The sequence below is a fragment of the Cydia splendana genome, chromosome 10, assembly GCF_910591565.1.
Source record: "Cydia splendana chromosome 10, ilCydSple1.2, whole genome shotgun sequence".
NCBI classification, from domain to species: domain Eukaryota; kingdom Metazoa; phylum Arthropoda; class Insecta; order Lepidoptera; family Tortricidae; genus Cydia; species Cydia splendana.
The window spans coordinates 9,860,028-9,884,684 of NC_085969.1; the positions used below are offsets into that span (position 1 = coordinate 9,860,028).

General features: G+C 37.8%; 2 protein-coding genes and 1 long non-coding RNA gene across 3 annotated transcripts; 2 read left to right on the plus strand and 1 right to left on the minus strand.

Annotated features, from left to right (window-relative positions):
* The first annotated feature begins 260 nt into the window (after positions 1 to 260).
* Positions 261 to 19,113, plus strand: LOC134794267 (uncharacterized). The gene is made up of 8 exons (XM_063766029.1): positions 261 to 964; positions 2,537 to 2,734; positions 3,689 to 3,802; positions 7,274 to 7,416; positions 8,696 to 8,815; positions 11,075 to 11,231; positions 14,027 to 15,524; positions 16,637 to 19,113. The coding sequence occupies exons 1-7, from the start codon at positions 524 to 526 to the stop codon at positions 15,476 to 15,478; spliced, it is 2,625 nt and encodes an 874-aa protein (XP_063622099.1). The 5' UTR covers positions 261 to 523; the 3' UTR covers positions 15,479 to 15,524; positions 16,637 to 19,113.
* LOC134794271 (uncharacterized) lies at positions 11,241 to 12,653 on the plus strand. The gene is made up of 2 exons (XR_010144653.1): positions 11,241 to 11,762; positions 11,932 to 12,653. It is a non-coding gene; the product is annotated as an uncharacterized LOC134794271 (long non-coding RNA).
* LOC134794239 (testis-expressed protein 10 homolog) lies at positions 19,111 to 21,580 on the minus strand. Its single transcript, XM_063765991.1, has 2 exons — positions 21,128 to 21,580; positions 19,111 to 20,962 (listed from the first exon to the last, which is right to left on the minus strand). The coding sequence occupies exons 1-2, from the start codon at positions 21,497 to 21,499 to the stop codon at positions 19,382 to 19,384; spliced, it is 1,953 nt and encodes a 650-aa protein (XP_063622061.1). The 5' UTR covers positions 21,500 to 21,580; the 3' UTR covers positions 19,111 to 19,381.
* Between the last annotated feature and the right edge of the window lie 3,077 nt (positions 21,581 to 24,657).

A 24,657-nucleotide genomic window follows, 5' to 3' on the forward strand; every position in this document is an offset into this window, starting at 1 on the left:
CACCTTTATGTATTTCGAGCTTGAGTGTGCCATCCCTTTGCCAGCCGAGTCAACGATATATGACAACATGAGCATATTTATTAATTTGGTTATTGTTTCCATTTTGTTTTTAATGATAGTTTTATAAACATCATCATTATACCTACTGAATAGTATTGATCAAACCCAAATACATAAGGAAACAAGGCAGACTAATAAAGAACTGAAATAACTGACCATTATAATTGCGCATTCAAACATAACGTATTTGACGTCTAAATCCACTAAGTGGAAGCTTTTCCAAGTAGCTATTGCGTGCTCTCGGCCATGTAGAACAACTAGCATTCCAAATTGCAAATGCTGTTGATTCAGTTATTCCGCATCACGCCAATCATGGTACAAGAGATCTTCAACACTCAGTATCAATAAAACAACATGCTAGTGCGCATCAGTTTATAAAACCGTACGGGAACGCGCTCGGACAGACGTAATCAATTAGTGCAGTTGTCGTGTATAGTTCCAATGTCGCGGTTCGACCGTCTCCATGGAGGCAGGCGCGCGCGGTAACCGTGACGACCATCGCTTGCCGACGCTCAGCCTCGGACTGTCCAGCGTTAGACTCATTGTCAACAAGTTCGAGCAAGGCACCGCTCGTCTCGCTGCTGACAGTGCTGACACACTCGAAACCGGCCGTGAACTTGTCGCGTACGACCCAAACGTCGTAGAAAGCGACGATGACTCCTCTCTCGGCCCGAGAGATCGAGTCCTGCGTCGATTCTTCGTGAACTTAGGCTTTGCTCTGAGCAAATGCGTACCTAGTGTGACGTTTGGAAACTTTACTATCCTTTCCCTAATCATCGGATTCCTCGCCCCAAGGATGATATCTTATCTGGTGCTGTATCCGTTTTGCAGATTGGTATTCGGGACCCTCTACCCGGCTTACGCTTCATATAAAGCTGTACGGACGAAGAACTTGAAAGAATACGTAAGTAAACCTTTTTTATTAAATAACTTTTACCTAGTTTGTGTAGTAGTTATTGATACTACGTACCTAGTAACAATAAATGCGCATTGAAAACAGTCGCGTAACTACGTTGAAACTAATAGCCTTGTCATGGGTCTACGCTCAAGCTGTTAGCAACGCTTCGATTCCCGGCGTGTCCTTTACCTCCCTCATGCGGCAATTAGCGCACCGTGTCGGTGCTATACCCTTTTTATTTACAGAAACAAAGCAACTAGCAGTAAAAGGTTCATTCATTATCTACTTTGATGTTTGTTTGCTAATGTGAAGATTAAAGCGTATTGTCATCCGTTATGCTAATGCTAACCGGCGTAGCATCAATTATGTATGTTAACAACATTCTAAACAGTGACTTCTTTGACTTTAAGATTTAAATGCAAAATAAATCGTTCTCGACACGGCCTATGTCAGGTAATAATGTAGATTAGTGCTAAATATTAAAGAACATTACACAATGAGCGTTTATCTTCAAGGCTAAGCATTTTGTAATGAAGCAAGTAATGACTAAGCATTTTGTGGTTAACGCATTCATCAAACTTTCAAACGACCCACTAGCTTGAAGAATAGTGTCCATAAAAGACGTTTTTACCACCATCCTTACCGAGCCAATTCGGCGTGGGAGGTATCCGCTCCGTAAATGGTCTCAAACCAAACGTAACGTCGACTCGATATTTGATCAATTATAGATATCGTTAGAAAATAATGCCCATATAAACTATAATAGATAACAAAAAGCGCTGGTGGCCTAGCGGTAAGAGCGTGTGACTTTCAATCTGGAGGTCGCGGGTTCAAACCCCGGCTCGTACCAATGAGTTTTTCGGAACTTATGTACGAAATATCATTTGATATTTACCAGTTGCTTTTCGGTGAAGGAAAACATCGTGAGGAAACCGGACTAATCCCAATAAGGCCTAGTTCCCCCTCTGGGTTGGAAGGTCAGATGGCAGTCGCTTTCGTAAAAACTAATGCCTACGTCAAATCATGGGATTAGTTGTCATGCGGACCCCAGGCTCCCATGAGCCGTGGCAAAATGCCGGGATAACGCGAGGAAGAAGAAGAAGAAACTATAATAGATACTTAAATAAATTGTACTTAGTCGGCGCAAGTGTCAACTGCAAAAGCAGGTGACTACAATTAAAGACACATGTCACGTTCTAGTTCCTCTGTCTCGCTGCCTCCCGAAGGCAGGCATCTTTAGATACCGGTTTGTCAAACAATGTTTTTACACCTGTTATTTTGTCAAGCTCTGATTCCGCAGACATTTTATGCATTTGAACATTTGATAACTCGAAAATTCATTGTCCAAGCTGTATCCCGTTTTGCGATCGGATTTGCATAACATACTCCAGCATATTACGTACGAACAAGTTTTTGCGAAGGCGATTGCGATCTGACAGGTTCAGGAACACTCCTCAGTTGTCAGACTAATTTGTAATGGAACTCGGACTATCGTATGAGCGAGTTGCACGTCTAGGCTTCTACCCACCCAGAAGTATCTTTCATAAACATGGAAATAATAATCTGAATGTTTTCCAGGTAAAATGGATGATGTACTGGATAGTTTTCGCACTGTTCACGTGCACGGAGACGTTCACGGACGTGTTCCTGTCGTGGTTCCCATTCTACTACGAGGTGAAGATAGTACTCGTGCTGTGGCTCCTCTCGCCTGCTACCAAAGGCTCCTCCATTCTGTACAGGAAGTTTGTACACCCGGCGCTGTGCAGGCGAGAACAGGTACGTATTGATCAACTAATTTAAATCTTACTGATGTAGGCGAATCAGTACCATAAAACGCTATTTCAAACTGGCGAAAGTTTTTAATTGCTGCTGAAAATAGAGGAAATTAAAATCAAGTGTTATTTTTATTACCTATTAGGGTAAAACGATTTCTATTGTTTTTTTTAATTGGCATGAAGTTTTATGCCAGGCACTTAGAGTACCTAATAAAATTATCATCAATTGAGATTAAGTATGTATTTCTAAATCTTACCGTTTAAAGTGTGGTAAAAAACTCAAGCCTATGTTTAGCCAAAAAAACGTTGTATTACATACATCATTCGTTTGTAGATTATTCAGAAGATTGATTAAGAGTCATTGATTTACATTGCTTAGTGTTAGTATTAACGTGTAAATAAATCCTTGGCCGCTTTAATTTACAATAAACGCTCTGAGCATTATAATACGATGATATGATCCATTGTATGCTCCAGTACCGTTGTACCTATACCTGCCGTAAACCGGAAACAATAATTAGAGAGATATTATATACATTATAATACACGAACGTGTCATTTGATGCTAAATGGTGTGTATTTTTACTACAAACACTTTTCTTTGTGATCTTTTGTTTGTTTATGTTTTGTGTTAAGGAAATAAATTATACGAATAACCCAATTCTTATAGATACATAACAAACCGTCTCTTAGTCTCTTTAAGGATAATTGTCTTTTGATTGGTTGCATTTATAAATAAGGAAAGCTATGCGTACTTACAATTTTTGATGTGGCTACGTTAAGTCCACCATTTACGGGCTGACAGGAAACCATAATAAGACCATAACACATCAAAACTAAAAACCGTTTCTACCTAATGCACAGGATCATATCATATATGGATCTTTTTATATTTATAATTGTTTATTTGATATGTAAGTAATGTATTCTTAATAAAGTTTTAATATTTTTCCAGGAGATAGATGAGTACATAGCAAAGGCCAAAGACCAGGGCTATCACACAGTGCTCAACCTGGGCACCAAGGGCGTGAACTACGCCACCACAGTTATTATGCAGACAGCCATTAAGGTGAGTTGACAACCCTATGCGATCATTACTTAGCTTGTAATATTTTAATGGCATGCTTCGACTCATGATTGCTTAAATGAGAACTGTTTTTCATCGATGTTTGGAGACATGCATTAGCTACATCCTTATTTTAAAGAAATAAGCGTTTGCTCACAATCACATAATAATATACAACGTGTCCCAAAATTCAACGATAAGCTGGCACCAGAAGATGGACCTGCTCATGACTACTCGAGGAAAAAAAAATATATATATCTCACTTTAATATGGAGTTACAAAAAAAAATGAAAATCGTAACTACATGTATTCTGGTATTTGTAAGGGTTGTGGTGGATAGCAGTGCTAATTAGGTTGCCGATACAAAAAAAAAACAGAAATATTTGAAAAATTGTAGACATGGTCGTTAAAGGGGTGTCGATTTTTTTTTTGTAATTCCATAATAAATTGAGGTTTTTTTTTTTTCCTCGACTAGTCATGAGCAGGTCCATCTTCTGGTGCCAGCTTATCGTTGAATTTTGGGACACGTGGTATATAATATATAGCGCTATGGCCAAATGATGAATTTTGGAGTTACCAGAATCTTGGATTCCATTTGACTCCCTTTAATAATATTGGCTAGAAATTCCTCCCCTTATTGCACAGTGTAGGTAGGTACTGTTTCCATCCAAGTCCAAGACATAAGCATATTACTACTCTACTAAGGACACAATACCTACGGTAATGTTTTTGGATTTAAATAATAGTTACATTTTAACAGGATGTTTCAATCTGTAAAGCGATTATTTAACCATTCATAGGCACTAAGCGGGCCTAAAGGTTACCATTTAGTTTTACCTCAATTCTTATCAAATAATAGTCCGTATGAGTCAGAAATTTAAGTGCACTCAAACAAATGACATCAGATAACAAAACAGTTCTCATTTAGGCCGACCTCTAAACAAGGGTTACGGTGGACTTTAACCCTTTACCTGCGTTCGCCATTTTACTAGCAGTTTTTACAAGTAGTTGTCATGTAGATGTCAATAAACTTAGACAACGAAACGGCATGCTCGATCACAACACGCAAATTGGTTTGTTTAGAAGCACTCTAAAAATCTCGCTTTTGCTAAGTATGGTGCTAATCTATGCTTTCATGAACAGGTTAAGGCTTCTGAGTTTTTCTATGGAAACTGTATATTGTTTACTAAACGGTTTGCAGTTAATTTTGACATACAGGTTAAGTAAACAAGATATGCGGCTTAACATAACCGCTTTCATTTATTCGAATAATATACATACCTTCCTCGTTTTTTACAATTAGTATTCGTTAAAATACCTGCCATTCGTAGTTAATTGTCCACCGTGTCTTAGGAATTTCGTACATCGACCAGTCGCTCGCAATTACATGTTATTAGTGTTATTACCGACGCACACGCTTAACGCCAGTAATCAGACACGATGTCAAAATGATTATGTGCGAGCAAGGAGATTTTGTGATTTTTTTTATATTTGGCGGCCGTGTTTAGTATGAAAGACTCACAAGCCAATGCACTTCTATAGCACCAGTGCAAGCGAGCGCCAATAAAAGCTACCACTTGTTATCAAGCATGCCCAGTTTCACACTCACGTCGATGTCGTTTTACCACTTGTCGCTTAATTTAATTTCACTTTTTGTTTTAATTTTATTAACACGCTTTTTTTTAATTCTCCCCCTCCCACCGTACTATTCCGATATCCTTTCCATTGCTGCTTCACGCAGAACTTGAATTTGCCGAGTCCCGAGCAAGAGCGCAGAGCCCTGCCGGGTCGCGACGCTCCCGATGGCTACCAAGACACGTACGACGACCTCGACTACCGACCAGCCGGCGACCGAAATCTACCCGGCATCGTCGAGATAGTCGAACTCGACAACGACGACTTTTCTGGCGACGACGTTGACCCCAATGACCCCGATTTTGAGCCGCAATCCTCGGCGCGCAGCCGAGGCAACGTGGTCAGAAAACGTAAAACCGCAAAGGAAACTAGACCCCGAAGCAAGTCCAGGGGCCGAAGGACCAGAAGTCAGACCGCCATCGAAAAGGAAAGCAAAGAAATACTTGTCGACTGATGTTCGCGGCTCAACTCAACTGTGATGTAGAACGATTTTAGGCTATGTTTAGGGTTATGTTAACTTTCCAGTGGATTGTAAATTTTGACGTAACATATCAAGTTTGCTCGTTTAGGAAGTTAATTTCTAATACCCATTTGTAACCATATGAATACCAAAGTTTCAAATGCCGTTATTTACGTATCACTGACCGAGAGATCTCGTAGGTACTCGATTTAGTTGTAAAACATGAAATTTCAATACTAGTTCCATATCGCACTGTTAAGTGTCCATTGCACTTCTGCACCTTAATTTTGTATGTAAGCTTTGTTGCCATTCTTATTTAAACTTGTAAACAATTTTTACCATGTAATAAACAACTGTTCGTATATTATTAGCTTAAAATTACGCGATTTGATTTCGCATTTAAATTAGGTAACAGGGGTGATGGCGTCATACGTATGCTCGTTGGGCAACCGGACTTGGCTTGCCTTTTCTCCTTCAAGTACCTAACTACTATGAACAGTATGAACGCTCCGCCACTGTTAGGTACCTAGGCTATAAGTATAACCACGAGCATCGACAATCAAACTTTCATCTATCTATCTGTCTTTCGTTTTAATATAAAAGAGACACAGACAGGAAAATAGAGAACATTTTGATTTTTAATGTTCACGGTGGCCCTGCTAATTTACTATCGATTTTGTTACATTAATTACAATTCTCGCGCATGCTCAATCTAAAATCCAAAACCTCGCATCACGTCAATGTTAAGACGATTTTGTCGATTTTTAATTTTATACTACATGACTTTATTTTAAAGATAGGTTCATTATTAGTTTAATGCGTAATGTAAACGCACATGTATGTTACATCATTTAGACTTGATTTGAGTGACTGAATTAGTTAAATTAAACTTAATTAATTATTTTTTGGCTTTTCTCATTTGTTGTAATAGTTTAGTACGATGGTTGCATGCGCTTTGCCAAAACATTGTACAATAATGATCACAAAAATGTAAGTATGGTTTTACCTGTTTTTTTTTTAAACTAAAGTCCATATGAGCACTAGTTAGATGTTTATTGTTGTAAAATATTGTATACTTCGTAAAACTGTAATCTGTGTTTATTATACCGGGAATTATTCCTATGCATATTGGCTTTAGTTTACGTCTCACTATTGCTAACAAAAATTTGGTGGTTTGATAAAAAAAAAATTGACGCTTAACGCAAACAGCTTAATTTTATACTTGCCATAAATGAAATAAGTATCAAAATCAAATTCTGTTAAAAAATTAGTTAGTGATTTCTACCATTCTAGCACAAGATTCTGTGAAGCCAAATTTCTGAAAAGTTATAAAACAAATTGTTATTATTGTATTGTATTTAACATAACAATCCCCACAGGGCGGAGGAGGTTTAGTGCAACAAATTCGCAAGAGCTACAGTCTGTCCGACTTGAGCGAGTGTGAGGTCCGCGACGAGCGAGGGGCTGACGAGGCCGACGATGTCTTGACCGAGCCTAGAATGATCCGCCGCGTCGTTAAGAGGTACAGATAACACTACTAATTAACAAACTTCTGAAGGGGTGCGGTTTAACGCGACAAATTCGCAAGAGCTACAGTCTCTCTGACTTGAGCGAGTGCGAGGTCCGCGACGAGCGAGGGGCCGACGAGGCCGACGATGTGTTGGCCGAGCCTAGAATGATCCGCCGCGTCGTTAAGAGGTACAGATAACACTACTAATTAACAAACTTCTGAAGGGGTGCGGTTTAACGCGACAAATTCGCAAGAGCTACAGTCTCTCTGACTTGAGCGAGTGCGAGGTCCGCGACGAGCGAGGGGCCGACGAGGCCGACGATGTCTTGGCCGAGCCTAGAATGATTCGCCGCGTCGTTAAGAGGTACAGATAACACTACTAATTAAAACTACTAATTAACAAACTTCTGAAGGGGTGCGGTTTAACGCGACAAATTCGCAAGAGCTACAGTCTCTCTGACTTGAGCGAGTGCGAGGTCCGCGACGAGCGAGGGGCAGACGAGGCCGACGATGTCTTGGCCGAGCCTAGAATGATCCGCCGCGTCGTTAAGAGGTACAGATAATAACTAATACTAATTAAAGAAGTCCATAGCAAACTTCAGAAGGGGTGCGGTTTAACGCGATAAATTCGCAAGAGCTACAGTCTGCTGGTCAGACGTCTATTTCACCAACTTGCCTTTCTGGCCTGATTCGACTCCGGCTAAACCTTTATATTATTATTACAGCAGCGGTTACAACACACGGGTCTCATCATCTTCCTCGCGTCGTCCCGGCATTTTGCTCATGGGAGGCAATGGGGGCAACTAATCCCGAGAATTGGCGTAGACATTAGTTTTTACGAAAGCGACTGCCATCTGACCTTCCAACCCAGAGGTGAAACTAGGCCTTATTGGGATTAGTCCGGTTTCCTCACGATGTTTTCCTTCGCCGCAAAGCGACTAGTAAATATGAAATGATATTTCGTACATAAGTTCCGAATAACTCATTGGTACGAGCCGGAGTTCGAACCCGCAACCTCCGGATTTAAAGTCACACGCTCTTACCGCTAGGCCACCAGGGCTTACAACACACGGGTCTACAATAAAAAAAATGAGAATTAACGTGTACTTAATAATTAATTTGCGTTGTATAACTAGTCTAGCATTTAAAATGAGAGCTGTCAATAATTTAGATCGGGTGGGTATTAAAATCAAAACTATATTAGATGATGATTAGATAGCCTGAGCCTTATTCCATGTGTCCCTGCCGCGGTTCGACCTCAACCTTTAACACTATATTATTATCACAGCAGCGGCTACAACACACGTCGCAGCGCGTCCGAGTCCAACACCCGAACATCCATGTATTTCTCAGAAGTGGACGTTGAAGTCAGGGGTCCGCGGAATGCACGGGGCGACGAGCCAGATTTTAGGTAACTGCTCTTTTGGAAATTTCGTTAGTACGGTCGAAAGTTTTAATTTATGACCTATTTTGTACCTTGTCACTGTGACAATAATATGAGCTCTCTAACGACTTTCTTATTGATTGTCACTGTGACAAGGTACGAATTGGGTCATAAATTAAAACTTTACCTGTACATGTATATACCTACAGTAGCCTTTTCCAATGTTAGGTACGTAGGTACCTAACATTTGCTTTTGTTTGCTTGGCCGACAAGAACAAAGGCGCTAATTCACGCCAGTTTCTCATAACTAATGAGTCATAACTGCATCGAGGATGAAGCCTTACATGAGCTGACCTTATTTTTGGACGATACTGATAGTCCGCTATTGTTATTGGTTGTACACGTACCTAATTTACCGAGTGAACATGATAAATAAGTAAATAAATATTATAGGGACATTCTTACACAAATTGACTATTTTTAAGTCCAACGGTAAGCTCAATAAGGCTTATGTTGTGGGTACTCAGACAACGATAGATATAATATACAAATACTTAAATACATAGAAAACATCCATGACTCAGGAACAAAATATCTGTGCTCATCACACAAATAAATGCCCTTACCGGGAATCGAACCCAGGACCATCGGCTACGCAGGCAGGGTCACTACCCGCTAGGCCAGACCAGTCGTCAAGGATGATGTTGCGCGAACGAAGCGTCTCCTTTTTTAATTTGGGCAGAAATGCTTTCGTATGTTCGACTATTCTCCCCTACAGCTCGCATTTATCGACCGATTCTCGTGAAATATGAGCAGGTTGAATAATTTTATGGAATATTTTTGTCGATTCAGTTTTTAGAAATTCTTCATGCGGAGTTGTGGGTAGGGTTGCCAGATGGTCGGGATTTAGCGGGATTCTACCGATTTTTAACATGTGCTCCTGATTCCCGACTAAGTGAAAATTGTCCCGAAAAACAGCTTCACGTTATAAAACAATAATTTCAAGTTCCGAACTGTCGTCAAGCGAGCGAGCGACCCGCGTCGAGCGTAGTGCCAATAATGTAAAATATCGTTGTTTTTAATACAATTATGTACTTTAATTTGAATGTTTTTTTTTTCGACTTAAGTCCCAAAACCCCGAAAAATTTATATTTTTTCCCGATAATAGCGCCTTTCGATCTGGCGACCCTATGTGGGGGATCCCGAGGTCTAGGGCCAAGGACCGGAAAACCCCTCTTTACGCTTAATCCTATCAATTCGGTAACCCAATCGATTCGGTTACCTTATCATTCGGTAACCCTATCATACTGTTACCTGATTGTAATGGTAACCTTATTGAAACGGTAACCCTAACCTTTAACCGAGTTAATCTCAAAACCCCATCGCGATAGGGTTTTTGTTAAGGGTTTTTAACAGGTTTTCATTCAGTTATGGTAACCTTTATTATCGGTTGCTTACTGGTTTGCTACATTAAAGTAGTTTTAGTGATGTGCCGTCAGAACTAAAAAAAATACTAAAAAAATTGTTTATTTTATAATATAAATAAAATTTTGTTGATTTTATTGACTTTATTTATTAAATTTATTTAATTTAATTTATTTATTTATTTTATTTAATTTATTTATTTTTTTGAATTTATTTAATTTATTTTATTTATTTAATTTATTTCATTTATTTAATTTATTGAATTAGTTTGATTTGTTATATTTGTTTAATTTATTTAATTTATTTAATTTATTAAACTTATTTAATTTATTTATTTTAATTATAATATAATAATAAGAACACACCACATAGGTAGGTATAAAGATAAACAAAGGAAAGGCAAAAAAACTTGTTTGTGCTGGAGGCTTCATAGACCGCTCATGCCAACCTCGGTTATTCAATAATAAGTTGAATTTAAGTGTGCGTAAAGATTACAATCGTTTGAACTGGTCAAAAACCTCATAATGAGGTAACTGAATAGACTGGGTTTTTATTTCGGTTACCGGTAACAGAGGTTAACTCGATCTGATACGGTTACCGAATCAAAGTGTTACCTTATTAAGCGGTTACCGTTATGGTAGGGGTTTTTATAAACACCTCTAAAATAACCCTATGAAAAACCCCGGTTAAGGTAACCGGTTCCTGTCCCTGTCTAGGGCACAGAGCCATTCATTATAACATTGTTACACTTAGTTTAGTTATTCGTTATTCGAATAAATTTTGCCCCTCTCTACTCGGGTGACTGATCAGTCCACAGATTTTGGTCGGTACAAACGCCTCTAACTAGTTAATTTGTTGCAGCCACATCAAATCCACCGAAGACATAAGCTCCGGCTACTCCAGCGCGGACAACTCCGCGTCGCTGACGCGCACCGGCTCGGTCGGCGCGGCGGCGCGCGCGCGCGCGAGGCCCACGCGCACGGCCGTCACCGCCATCAAGCGGCCGCAGGCTGCCGAGGTCCGGTAATTTTTTAATGCTCGTTCATGACACGACAGTCTTCACATTTGAGAGCAAGACGATATATGCACTTATATAGAGCCGTCTCGCTCTCATGGACTCTCATTCGACGTGAAGATAGCCTAAAGTCGTAGGCGCGGTTATGTTGTTCAATATTTTCAAGTTTGTATAATTAGTAGGATTTGATTGAAATTTTTGTACAACGTGAACCATTTTTATAGCCCTTTCCATTTGTTCCACGGACTTGGAAGTACATATAATTTTTTTTAAATATCATCTGCATCAAGTTACTTCGAGCCGTTTAAATCTACCAAATCGAAAATCCAGTCGAGACTGGACCGGCCATTGCTTTGCGCCTGCGATTTTTTTCAGTCGGCAACGGAATTGCCTAAGCAAACAGTTTTTTATTAAGTTTAAAAACTGCACTCAATAGTTCTGTTATAAATATGATCACTTTGATCATTAAACAAGCCCCCTTAATTACTTCTGCTGCTGACTGTAAATGAACAATGACGAACGTCTATCGCATTTGTTTACCCCTGTACGGCTACCACCAGTTTTGACATTGACAGATACGCTCGCGTCTACGTAAATTCCTTCCAAACATCTCGCTTGCACTAATATGCGATCACGAGCAAGATGCATAGAAAATAAGTTACTTAGACGCGAGCGTATCTGTCAATGTCAAAACTGGTGGTAGTGCTTCTGGGGCAGGCAAAATTAACTTTAATACTAAGTTTTAGAGCAGTGGCTTACATTTTGTATGATGTATGCGATATCAGAACAAAGGCATAACTACCGTTGCGAATTAGTAATCCGCGCTAATGTCAGATAGGCACGAACCTAATGTTTAAAATTTATGCGAACATTTTCCGTATTAAAAACATCTGTCAACGAAATAATTTAATATTGGAATTATTAACTAGTTGGAAATGAATTAGACAAAATAACTTTTGAATAGAGTGGGTATGTAACACTTATGCTTAAATATAACTGGGAGTATATCTTCGCATGTAACGTATGTGTTACTTGACAATAATGTTAAGATAGATGGTTTTAGCCCAAACCCTCTCGCGCATGAGAGGAGCCTGTGCCCAGCAGTGCGACGTAGATAGGCTGATATTTAAAAAAATGGTTTGGTAACGGGTCAAAAATGAGTTGTCTTTGCAACGTAAAATAAATAATGACGAGCAAAGATAACCATACAAGTGTTTAATCTTTTGAACGCTTTATGTTATAAACACAAACATCACTCAAAACGCCAAGGTTCCGGGCGCAAGCGAGCTAATGTAAACCTTACTTGAAAGTGTGAAGGTTACTTTTACAGCGTCCGCCATAACACCTACAGTTGTCCTTGGCGCTGTGGGCACGACTAGTAACGATGACTTCAGGTGTACTTGGCGTTCAAAAGTTTAAATTTAACATGAATCCGTAAAAAAATACGCTGCAAATACAACTCAATGTAACGGCGCAGGGTAGAAATGGTGCTGGATATAATAACTTATTTACCTATATAAAATTATTAATATGGTGATTGGCTAACGTTATAACGTAAATATTACCTAAATGTCATTCATTTTGTAGAAAAATTATAAACAAGTTTACAGGAATCGGGTAAACATAACTGACATATAAACTGTCGATGCAATTTCCCCATTGCATAAGATAAAAGCTATTCGTAGATGACGTCTATGGCTCTTGCCACATTTTTATATAGGGAATTCGTCATTTTTAATTTGTAGGGAATTCGTCAATGCCATACACAATAAAATGACAGTTGCATGTGATTGACATATGGTTTATATAGTCACCCACAGATATATCGGAGCGTCCTAGGTGTTCACAAATATCTGAACAAAATCTCTTTTATCAGGACGTTAAAGTACATGTTGCGATATATCTGCTGATGGTGAGAGAAACAGTACTATTTGGCGGAGAGTTAAGGGGCCCACTGATTAACAGTCCGCCGGACGGTATCGGCCTGTCAGTAAAGCCCTATTTAGACTATGCGAGAACTCGCATGCGAGTTTCATTACATTGCGGTTTTTGATCGGTCGGTTGAATTGGACGTAACCAACAGTCCGCAATGTAACTAAAATCGCATGCGAGTTCGCGCGCCGTCTTTAATCAGCCCTTAGAACAAAATTTTGACAGTTCCGAACAACTGACAGGCCGATACCGTCCGGCGGACTGTTAATCAGTGGGCCCCTTTAGAAATATCGACTTTATGTAGAACCTTTTAAATCAACAATTTATATGTAGTGTTATGGATGCATGACAATGGAGATTTTATAAATGTATTCTAAGTTAACTTGCTGTCTGTGTGTAAGTAAGACGTACATACAATAAGTTATATAAGGATGGTATTCCACCTGTCCAATTTCTTTGTCCAATGTCATTGCGTCTCACTCTCTCATTAAGCAAAAATGTGAGACGCAATATACATTGGACCAATATATTGGACAGATGGAATATTTACCAGCCTAACGTACGATAAGAAATTAGATCAAATAAAATACTAATTGAAAGACATGGTACTTTGATTGATTTATTAATCTTATACTTAATGTAGAATTATTTTAGGTAACTTAATATGATTTGGCGTTATTTAAGTAGTATAATTATACGTTTCTAGTTTTTTGTGTGCATGTTTTCTGTTCTATTTTTACCTAAAATTAAATTATTTCTTAAATATTTCTCTAAATTTTTTTACAAGTCTGTTTATGCATTTACTAGATTATTTCTTCGTTGCTTATTATACTTGATATAGACTTAAGTTTTTATTTAAATTAAAGGACAACGAAGTATTCATCGAGGAGATTCCAGACGACGATAGTTTTGAATATGCGAATATGCCCCCCTTAGTCAATCTTCCCTCTCACCTTTTCCTCTCCCATACTGATCCTCCCTTTATATATCAATACGTAGGAGATGAAGTCAGAATAATACAAGTCTTAGGAAATTATCCTGTAGGTACAAATTTTAATCAATCCAATATAAATACGAGGGACCAAACTGAAAATATTACTGACGAATATTCCGAAAATAAACTTTCGCCAGACAAAGAACCTCAGGAAATATTTGAAAACGCAGAGGCGGATATAGATAACACAGAAGCAGTAAAAACAAATAAAAGTGAGGAGTTAATTGCAACTGAAAATGATGACAATAACAGTAAAACTAACGAACTATCAAAGACAGAAAACGTTCAGACTACAACGAATGATCAAAACGTAATGGGTTGTAAAAAGACAGATCTTGGAGCGAAGCCTGAGAATATGTTAGACGATGAAATTAATATACCCAAAGATGAAACCAGTGCATCTAAACATAAAACTATTGTACCTAAAGGTGAAAATAATGCATCTGAAGATGATATGAATGTACTCAAAGTTGAAACTAATGCATCTAAATATGAAATTAAAGAGTCTAAAGATCAAATGTGTACATCTAAAGGTGAAAAAGCTGATTCTACTAGCCTAGATACATCCGCTTATGAGAATGATTCCGCAGAAAGCGAAGACGAAGCTTCTTTTGGAACCCCAGAGGACTCTCCCAGGAGTAAACGTAAATCTAAGTCACCTAAAGGTAAATATGGGAAAGGTAGGGCACCCCCACCACCACCACCACCTAAAGCAGATACTACAGAAGGTAAATCTGAAGCTTTAAAGAGTGGTATTTCAATCGGCACAACTTCGCTAGAAAGCCTGAATGACATCCTGAGCAATTTACCAAATAGACCTCTTAAAGAAATTAGTTCACATCAAACTTTGCAGGTTGTTAATCCAATAGCGGAAAAGAAACGACGTCACAAATCTAAATCACCCAACAAAATCCCTAAAGGGAATAGTTCAGGGATTGGCAAATTGTTACAACTGCCAAGTAAATTAGCATTCTGGCATAAAAGTGACGATAAGTCTAAAACCGACACTACATCAATGTCATCGAGGTCCCGGTCGCATAGCAGAAGGTCATCTGGTAATGACCAACAAACTGATTATAAAAGTTATGTTGACATAAATACGCCATTTGATACACCGAAGGAGGATGCGCAATCTATCGCCGATGATCAAGTTAGTTTTGTTGACGCTGCCGATTTTGAAAGCGAAGTCATATCACATGACATTATGGAAAAGAGTGATGCTTTACAAAAGTTGATCGAAGCGAAAATTGAGAGTCACCCAGAATATAAGTTTGTTTCGTTGCACGATGATATTCCTACTGCATCGAAAAGTACAGATGTCTGAAGCCTTCCTCTATCCTATTTTCTCGTTGCAGCAGCGCGACCGGAACGTATGTTTCATTATACTATTGTTTTTATTTGTTGCATGGCGTGAGCGCTACCAAATACCATAATGACTGGCTGGTACTGTTATAAATTAATATCATACTTAAACTGTATTGAGTGTTATTTTTATCTAAGTATTTATTTAGCGTGAAGTGTCGTATTTGATGTGTATTTATTTGATACTAACACTGGTGTGAATTATTAACAGTATCCGCTCTCACAGGTTTCGAATTAACTAAGCTTATTGTGCGCATAAACGATTATGATATCATTTTAATTAGTTGCTTAGTTAGTTCGAAATGAAAAATATAACATATTTAATTTGTATTTGTTCACATATTACCATGCTTATATTTAGAGTAAAGAACGAATTGTGTATCTGGTAAATTGGTTGAGAAATACCACCTACCGATTAATTCGTTTTCTTATTTTGGACATATTTAATATCCGTTCCACGTAACAATTCCTATGTTATTGTAATATGATAATACGTTGCAATTTTAACTAGCTGGAGTAAATGGGCAGCCGTTAGGGTCAATAAATAATTATGTAATTATAGGTACTTTGAAAGAATGAAAAATTTAACGTTTGTACTATGTATAATCTTATGAAATAAGAACCTACTTACTCAGTAGGTACTCAGTGATACTTAGCCAGGGATGTAGCTGTCGAATTTTTAAGCCAAGCCATAAAATATCATATTATCATTGAAATCGGCTCCCTAGCATAAAAAAGTAGGTACAGTCAGCATCAGATTGTGCAAAAAAGTGACATAAAATGTAGCCAAATTTACATGGTACAACATACCTTTGTAATTGTAACCCTTTGGTTACAAAGGAAATATTAAGCCTAGGATGGGTTGCGATATATTTGAGAGTTTTGAGACTTGTGACTGACTGTAGGTACCTATTTAAAATTATAATTTTGGCGGAATGTCCTTTTACTCCAGCTACGACGAGTATATACTCCTAAAAACTAAGGGTTCCTAGTTGACTAAAGAACCCTAAAAAAGCCGTCTTTAGTATCAGCACTTACCTCCATTTCCATAAAAACGTTACTCGTCTCTGTACGTAGGGCTTCTGCTTTCTTATTTTTCAATTTATTTCTCTATTTCCAGGCAATGCTGACGGCTTCTTCTACCATACCTCGCACAAAAAAGTCCAATAAAAGGAAAACGCAATAGACACGACACCAACTAAACTTCGTACTTTGTTGACTGGCTATAGTCTGGTTATTATGAGCTCTCTTTACATACAGGAAACCGTCTGTATTAAATTTCATGCTTTAGCAAATTTTATTGCTTAGCAAGTTTTATTAGTAGAAACACAATGCTTGCATACTAGAAAGTATGCCAGCTCTGTGATTTGTGTTCTTCCAAACTTAGAGAATTATATTACATATATATTATGATTTCTTTATGCTTACATCTAATACGACATGTAATAAATAGAGCCGTATGTCGTCCTTTTCGACTCAAAATTGTTAGTTTAATGTGTTTAATTTTTGAAATTTACGAATAGGTACTAATCGTAAATTGAAAAGTCCGTGCGCTGTTAGAAGTTCATTCGACGGGGTGTTCCGTGTTCCAGTTAAGGACACGTCTAAAAAAATCGACCCGTATAATGAATATTTAACATCTTATGGACTGTATGTTTGCTGTATGGCATTCAATATTTTTTGCAGACGCACACTTAAGTAATAAGTTTGAAACGGCACCAAAAATTCTAGTGAATATGCTCAACACGATGCAAGTATTCATTTAAGCATGAAATGCACTGTTTACAAATTTTATTTATGAGAACTTAATTCTCAATAATGTTGGTTACTAGTATTTCTAATTACTTAATCAGATGAATTATTTCTTAACTAAATTAACGCCATTATCAAGGATTACACCGGAGCCTGGCGATTATAATTTTAGCCAAAATTTGCCAAATGTGAAACATTAAACGACTCGACAATTACTAAAGGAATAATGCTTGTTGTAGTTATATCTATTAGTATTTAATGCATATTGCAAAGAAATAACTAGTCTGCCGTTAATGCATATACATATATGGATGTGCTAAGACTGCTTTAGGGTGGTATCCCATCTGTCCAATGTCTTTGCATCTCACTCTCTCATTGTGCAAAATGTGAGACAAAATACACATTGGACAAATAAATTGGACAGGTGGAATACCACCCTAAGTTAAAAAATAATTGGTGGAGTTGGAATTGAGGGATCGCTAGATGTCGCCAACTCGCCACTGAGGTATATGTTTCTTGTCGGCGCCATCTAGTGAAACTTCTAATTTGCAACGATTTCTTATTCGACTTGGCATGTCTGTAGTATTATTACTAATCGTAAAGGTCCTCACGAGACTTAGCAATCTTAGCATCTTACTCGAGTAATGCAGGATGTGTGTGAAGGGATTGTTTTGATATCAGTATCGAATGTAAAGTTTGATGTACGGACTGTGGTTGTACTCGTTATGTGATATAATAGCCATTGATGTTTGTGATGATGAACTATCATTCTGGGAGCCTCGACGATACGAGGGTGTCTAACATGAAATAAATGATGGTTTACGAACGCCCGTTCCAAGGAAGCGTGTAGGTATGTACTACTAAACGGAAGTCTCTTTTTAACTCCTTTTATTAGAAAGAGATTTCTGCTTGGATTACGTTTTCTTGAAACGGGAACTGGGGGCCCATATCTGTAATGTTACTCATTTTATATTACAAATTAGTAATTGCAACTCATTCTAAATCTAAATGATAAAATTACTAGAAGATGAAAATGATTGTAAACGCTAAACTTGTATTACAGTTAAGTGTAAAAATATGGTTGCACACATCATACTCAAAAATATGTCCCATAGGTCTTAAATGTCAGCGGATTAAGAACTATTCGACATATTTTTGAGAAGTTATATGCAGTTTCACCCATATTTTTACACTTGACTGTTACTAGACTTGTACTTTTCATTGTGGGCTCTTGAAATACTGACTCTTTTTCGTCTAGTTACAGTCATATCTTAACTGAACACTGTAAATATTTAGCAAAGTACTATGCATAATACACTGATTTAGGGGTAATTTTATAGAATTTAGCTGTTGAATGGAAACCTATTGTTGTGCATAATACTATCCTGAACAATGTTTGTGTATGTAGGTACCTACTCCAAATTCAGTATTTCTTTAAATGGTCAAGTTCCTAGGAAATTAAATGTGTTAAATATATTTTTTCTTCTTCCTGGATAAATGTATGTGTAATGTGTATGTACATAATGGAGGGTATAAAGCTGTTTGTTATTGGCACCCTAACAGTAATCTAAAAGGTTAAATTTTTATTTATATTTAAGTAAATTATTAGTGTCAATATTTCAAAACTAGGTACTAACTAGGGTGCCAATGACAGCTAGACTTACCTTACTTTCTGATAATTATGACTTTGCTGTGCTATCATTTGCTAAACTGCATTTGTACACATTTTCAAGTTACCTTGTAATTTTGTTACCTGTTACTATTACATATATTATGTTTTATTAGTTGACTGAGTCACAATTTTACATGAGTGTTTGAGTTTATTGAAATAAATTACTACTGTAAGTTTTATAATTTTATTTTAACCTCTTACATGCCTATTAGAAGTTATCACAGTCAAACAAGTATTCATGGCATCAGAATAGTAGTTTCACCAGGCCCCACAGACTTGGTACCAATACCATACATACAGTATAGGCATTTGCAGATGTATCACAACAAACAACAAATTGTATGGCGTGTCATGTCAACGCCATCTAGTGAAACTATTGCATTGATGCTATGACTATGAATTCTTGATTAAATTTCCATCATCTTATCTGAGCTGTTACTATCATACATTATTAGTAGCACTTCTGTGTCTCAGAGTATCAAAAATATATTTCCCATGATCCAAATCATAAGCATTGTTGATTAACTGATTTTCCAGTAAATTCAATGATGCATCATCCCAACACTTGATCCAATATAGTAAGGAGAAAATCTTATAGTAACATGTAGGGTTCACACTGTCAGATACAGAAATTTTTGGTAGGTTTTCAATAATTTTGTGCAGTTTTGGTTTAACTACAGAATTGAAGATTGTGTTATTGGCAACAGCAAACTTGTTTAGGATATTAACAACTTGCACAGTCACTGAATCCTCAAGTAAAATATCGGGCAAGTTCTTGAGCCACATGTCATAAGCATCACTTGCATGAAAATGAGCCAATTTATCACTGAGTGCTATTTTACATAGAAGAGAAAAGATCTTCTGTCTGAATTGACTTGGCAGATTTTTGTTAAAGTATGCCCATATTACTTTTCTGAGTAAAGCATCCATGACGGAAAGTGTTCTAGTCCAATTATTGACATCATTAGAGAATACATTATCTAAAATCTTAATAAGGAGATCACTGACATCTACTTCAGCATTCTCATTAAATATCTTTTCCATGTAATTGAGAACTGAACCTATTTCCTTGCTCTGATTTTTGATGTGCACATTTGGATTGAGAGCAATAAACATTTGGCAAATGAGTAAGTTTTCAATAATTAACTTGGGATCTGTAATCAAATCCTCAAAGTTTGAATTGGGTTGGTTCCCTCTTTGTTGTCTTGACCTTATATTTGTTGCAAATGGGAAAGGTTGCACAAAGTGTTGACTGAATGACTTGCGATAATTCTGCCTAAACAAATTCTCTATATTAGAATGAGGATTCTTCTTGTTAAGGTATTGGACCAGGTCCCACAATAATGTTACTACTTCCAGTATGCGCTTTAGTAACCCTGCCGAGTCCTCACTCACTAGTGTTTCAATATTTTTGTCTGAGTTAGCATTGGCACATACTTCAACCCAAGCTTCAAAAAGCAGTGGCATTAAAGTTTCAATGTATTTTATGAATTTCTCAGCCTCATCAATTGATGCATCTTGTGTATTCTTAGCTGAAAATGATGACACATGGCATACAGCTGTGTAACTATGATTGAATAAGGGGTAGTGGTTCATCTTAGAACTGTCAAAGAATTTTGTGTTGGCTGCAAGTTCCTTGTCAACCACATTGATTTTGTTGTGTTCCACATATTTTCTTAGAAAGTCTTGCAGCCTGTGTAATACTTTAACTCTCCATTTTACACTAGTTATTTGGCTGTTCAAATTGACAGTCAGAGTTCTTCCTGGCTTCGAATCTACCCTTAATTTGGAAATCATATCTAAGAAATTTGGAATAATCCTGTGGAAATCCTTTGCTACATTTTCAGAACAGCAAATGAGGAGGATATCAAGAAACAGTAGGGAATCCTCTTGAATCCTGTTGTCTATGTGTGTCATGGCACTCCTGAGGTAAGTGGACAGAATATCAAAGAATGGTTCTGTTTTTTCTACAGTTACATTAGAAAGCATCAAATGTAGGACCTTCAAAGCCTCTCTGCGAACCTGAAAAAATTGTTAGCATTTTTAACGCAATGAAAATATCTTGGAGCCTGAGCTTTGTTAAAGGGAATTGAATGTTATTTTCTATTGTACCTTAAAATGCTAGAGGAACTTAACTTTTTAAACAAATTTTAAATTGCATGTTTAATATTCTGATAAAATACTTACAACAGCTTCAATATTAAGTACCAATGGAGCCACTCCATTAATGAGCTGACCCAGGTTGTCTTCCAACACATTCACATGTCCGCTTATCAATTCCTTTATACCTTCTAAGGCGTCTTTACAGGAATGGGTGTTAAAATGATTTAATCTCGACAAGAGTTCTTTCGCGTTCAGCTTCCGAGCAGACAAGGCTTCGTTGTCGCCATGCTGTTTCAGTTGCTCTTTTATTACGATCTGTTTTACTTTAAAATTCGTCTTCGTTACGTTCGTACCCCTTGGCAAGTCTTTCTTCTTAGCTTGTTTATTCTTTAACTTGGTTTTCGATTTCTCAGATTTGAGAAACTTCTGATATCTTGTTGCGCCTGTTTGTGGCATTTTAAATACTTTTTTTGTATTAAATAGTAACTTCAGAAAATAAATACTTGGCGCTCACACTGAAAGTGAAAAATAACCTCAATAAATGAACTCTGAAACATAGCCACCTGTCACTCCTGCCAGTGTCACTGTCTTTGTCTTTGTCAGAAGTCCGGTGAATGCACGGCCAAAAATTGCACGATCTAATCATCAACGTCCACCTCTCAGCATAGCTTTAAAGTCGTTAGAGTTAGACCAAGGTAAGTTGGCAGCGATTTTGATACCCCAGATTTTGCAAGTGTTATTTAAACGTTATATCTTAATAGAAGTTCTAACTCAGTCTTATAGCCGTAACAGACTACCGCACCGCACCGCGACCTTGGTGCGCCGCACCCATACGTGAGAGCGAGAAAGAAGTATTTCTATCTATTATTCTATATTTATAATTCTTAATATTATTCTATATATTTCTTTCTCGCCTAACTTATGGGTGTGGCGCACTAAGGTCGCGGAGCGGTGCGGTAGTCTGCTACGGGTTTTATACATTTGGTCCGGTCCGAGGCCTGTTCGATCGTGTGTAAGGTGGACCGCCGTACGTCCGTCCGTAACTCGGAGTAATTAACAATGGAGCCGCCATTAACAGGCGTTCCCCTCTGTCGAAAAAAGGCGGCCAATGGTCAACCACATGTCAACCATATGTATGGACTGACGTTTATCTGACATGACGTACCTATATATTTGATGTGCCCCTCCCCCGCAAAAAACGGCAGACTATTTTGTACCGAAAATTTTAGACATGGCGTCTCCGTTGGTTATATCCTCTAAGGTCCGTAACTTTAAGTGTGAGCGTGAAAGAGATATTTTGACCGGACCAAGGATTGACGGACACACCACAACCGTAGAGTCCAGCCGAGTGCGGCCGGGCAATACGGACGGGGCGGACATGGAAATGTGCCCTCAAGTAGTGTCATACTCGAACCTGCAGTGTTGCCAGATGGTCACAAAAGTCACATTTTTCGTGACTTTTCGCCTTCTCGTGTGACATGTGCGTGACTTACGATGTTACGATCTTGAGGCAATTTTTGTGACTTTTGAAGCTAGTCGAATTTTGGACAAATGTAGTTCTGCAATTCGTATTATTTAGGAACGCGGTGTACATCCACCATCATGATTATTATAATAGTCGTGGCAAAATGAGACTTGTTACCTTGACATGACGGTGTCATTTAGTTTGATAGTAGTAGTTATTTTTTTAGTGTAATGATTCATTTCTTTGTCTGTATCTATACTACTCATTGCACTGCATCAGTTATTTTGAGATTTATGAGCGCTCAAAAAACATTACTGTGTTATTTTTATCCGGGGGTAAATTATTTACGCATATACTTTTTTAATTTCTTTTGATTAAGTTTAATGAATAACCGCAAGTTGAGTACAGAGGGCCTACCGCGAACCACGTTGAACGGGTTGCCTCTCTGTCGCGCGTGTAATTTCGTACTTAAGTGTGACAGGGAGCCAGCATGTCGAACGTGGTTTGCGGTAGGCCCTCTGACGCCATTAAATAAACCATTGCTTGCACTTGCACGGTCTTGCAGTCGCGCGAGCGGTGAACAATGTAAACATTATAAACTTTTAAAACATTTCTTTCGCACTGACTGACTGTGACTGGGTCCGGCGATTTGACGCTTCGCGCTTTTATTTATTTACCTGTGAAGTTAACAGTGTTTTTTCCGAATTCGTTTACGATTCGATAGATAGATAAGTAAACTTTGTTTTTTATTAAGATTTCGTATCAACGTAAATGTTTGAAATATATCGTTGACCGTAGGTTCAATTCAATTTTTCTTTATCTGTTACTGCAAAAAAAAAAAATCTGCGGTCGGCTATTTCATTTTCACCACACCGGCTGGTAAAGGCTCTCTCGATTCTTCAAATACTGATAAGTTACATTTTATCCACATGTGAGGCAAAGTAATCAAATGCAAATTTTGAGTTGTTTTCTTATGTTTGCTGGTAGAATTGATTATTTTTGTATTAAATAAATGTGTTAAATGAGTGCTTTCAAATAGAAAACCGCCCAAGTGCGAGTCGGGCTCACATTCCAAGGGTTCCGTACATTAAGTCCGACTCACGCTTGATTTCACATTTATAATAGGTTTCCTGTCATCTATATGAAAGGAACTATTTTGTGTATTAGAAAAAAAAAATATGGCTGCTCTACATTAAAGTGGGGATGAATTTTTTCTACGCTTCCACCCTATAGTGTGGGGTGTCGTTAGATAGGTCTTTTAAAACTAATACGGGTCTTCACGAACCATTTTTTGATCAACTTAATATTTTCGGAAATAATCGATCTGAAAGAAAAAAAGTTGTGTTTTCCCCTTTAGTTCCCGTAACTTGAACCATGGGTCAAAAAAATGTGAAAAAAATCATAATAACATAGCTTAGTAAAGACTTTCAAGGAAATATATCTTCTTCTTCGGGTCGGGCCTCCTCACTCTTCTGCGCCAAGCTACTCTGTTTTGGATTGTCTCTTTTGACATCTGGAATAGTTTGAGGTCTTTTTCTACGTTTGACCACCAGGTCACCGGGCGGCGGCCTGGGCCCCTCTTAAGTTCAGATGTTGTTTGCCCGCCAAATGGGCACTTTAAATACTCGGGTTTATTTCGGCTAACTCTAAGACCGTATGTTTCCAATGAATGCGTCCACGTTCAAGGAAAAATATAGCGCACCTAATCGGTATAGGTGTTTTTGAGTTTTTGCTAATAGTCTATTTTGACAGACGGGTAACTACGGAACCCTACACTGAGCATGGCCCGACATGCTCTTAGCCGGTTTTTTTTTTATATTTTATCAGCAGGTCAGTTAGCTTGCTTACTCTAGTTTTTTTATTTATGATGAACAATTACGAAAAAACGAAGTTTTCTTAAATCGTCTATTTTTTACCTCTTATTTAACTTTAACAGCCTGTAGCTCCTAAAGTATTGATCGTAGAGTAAAAATAAACATAACCAAATTTGTAGGAAATTTTATGATAAAACTTTTGTCTAAAGTAATTATAATGCTATTTGTACAGATATTCAAGATATGAACAAAAATATGAAAAAAAGTATCTTCAACCCCCCTGCACCCTCAGCACACCCCCTACCCTCGAGGGCTTTTAGTATATTTATCTGGAC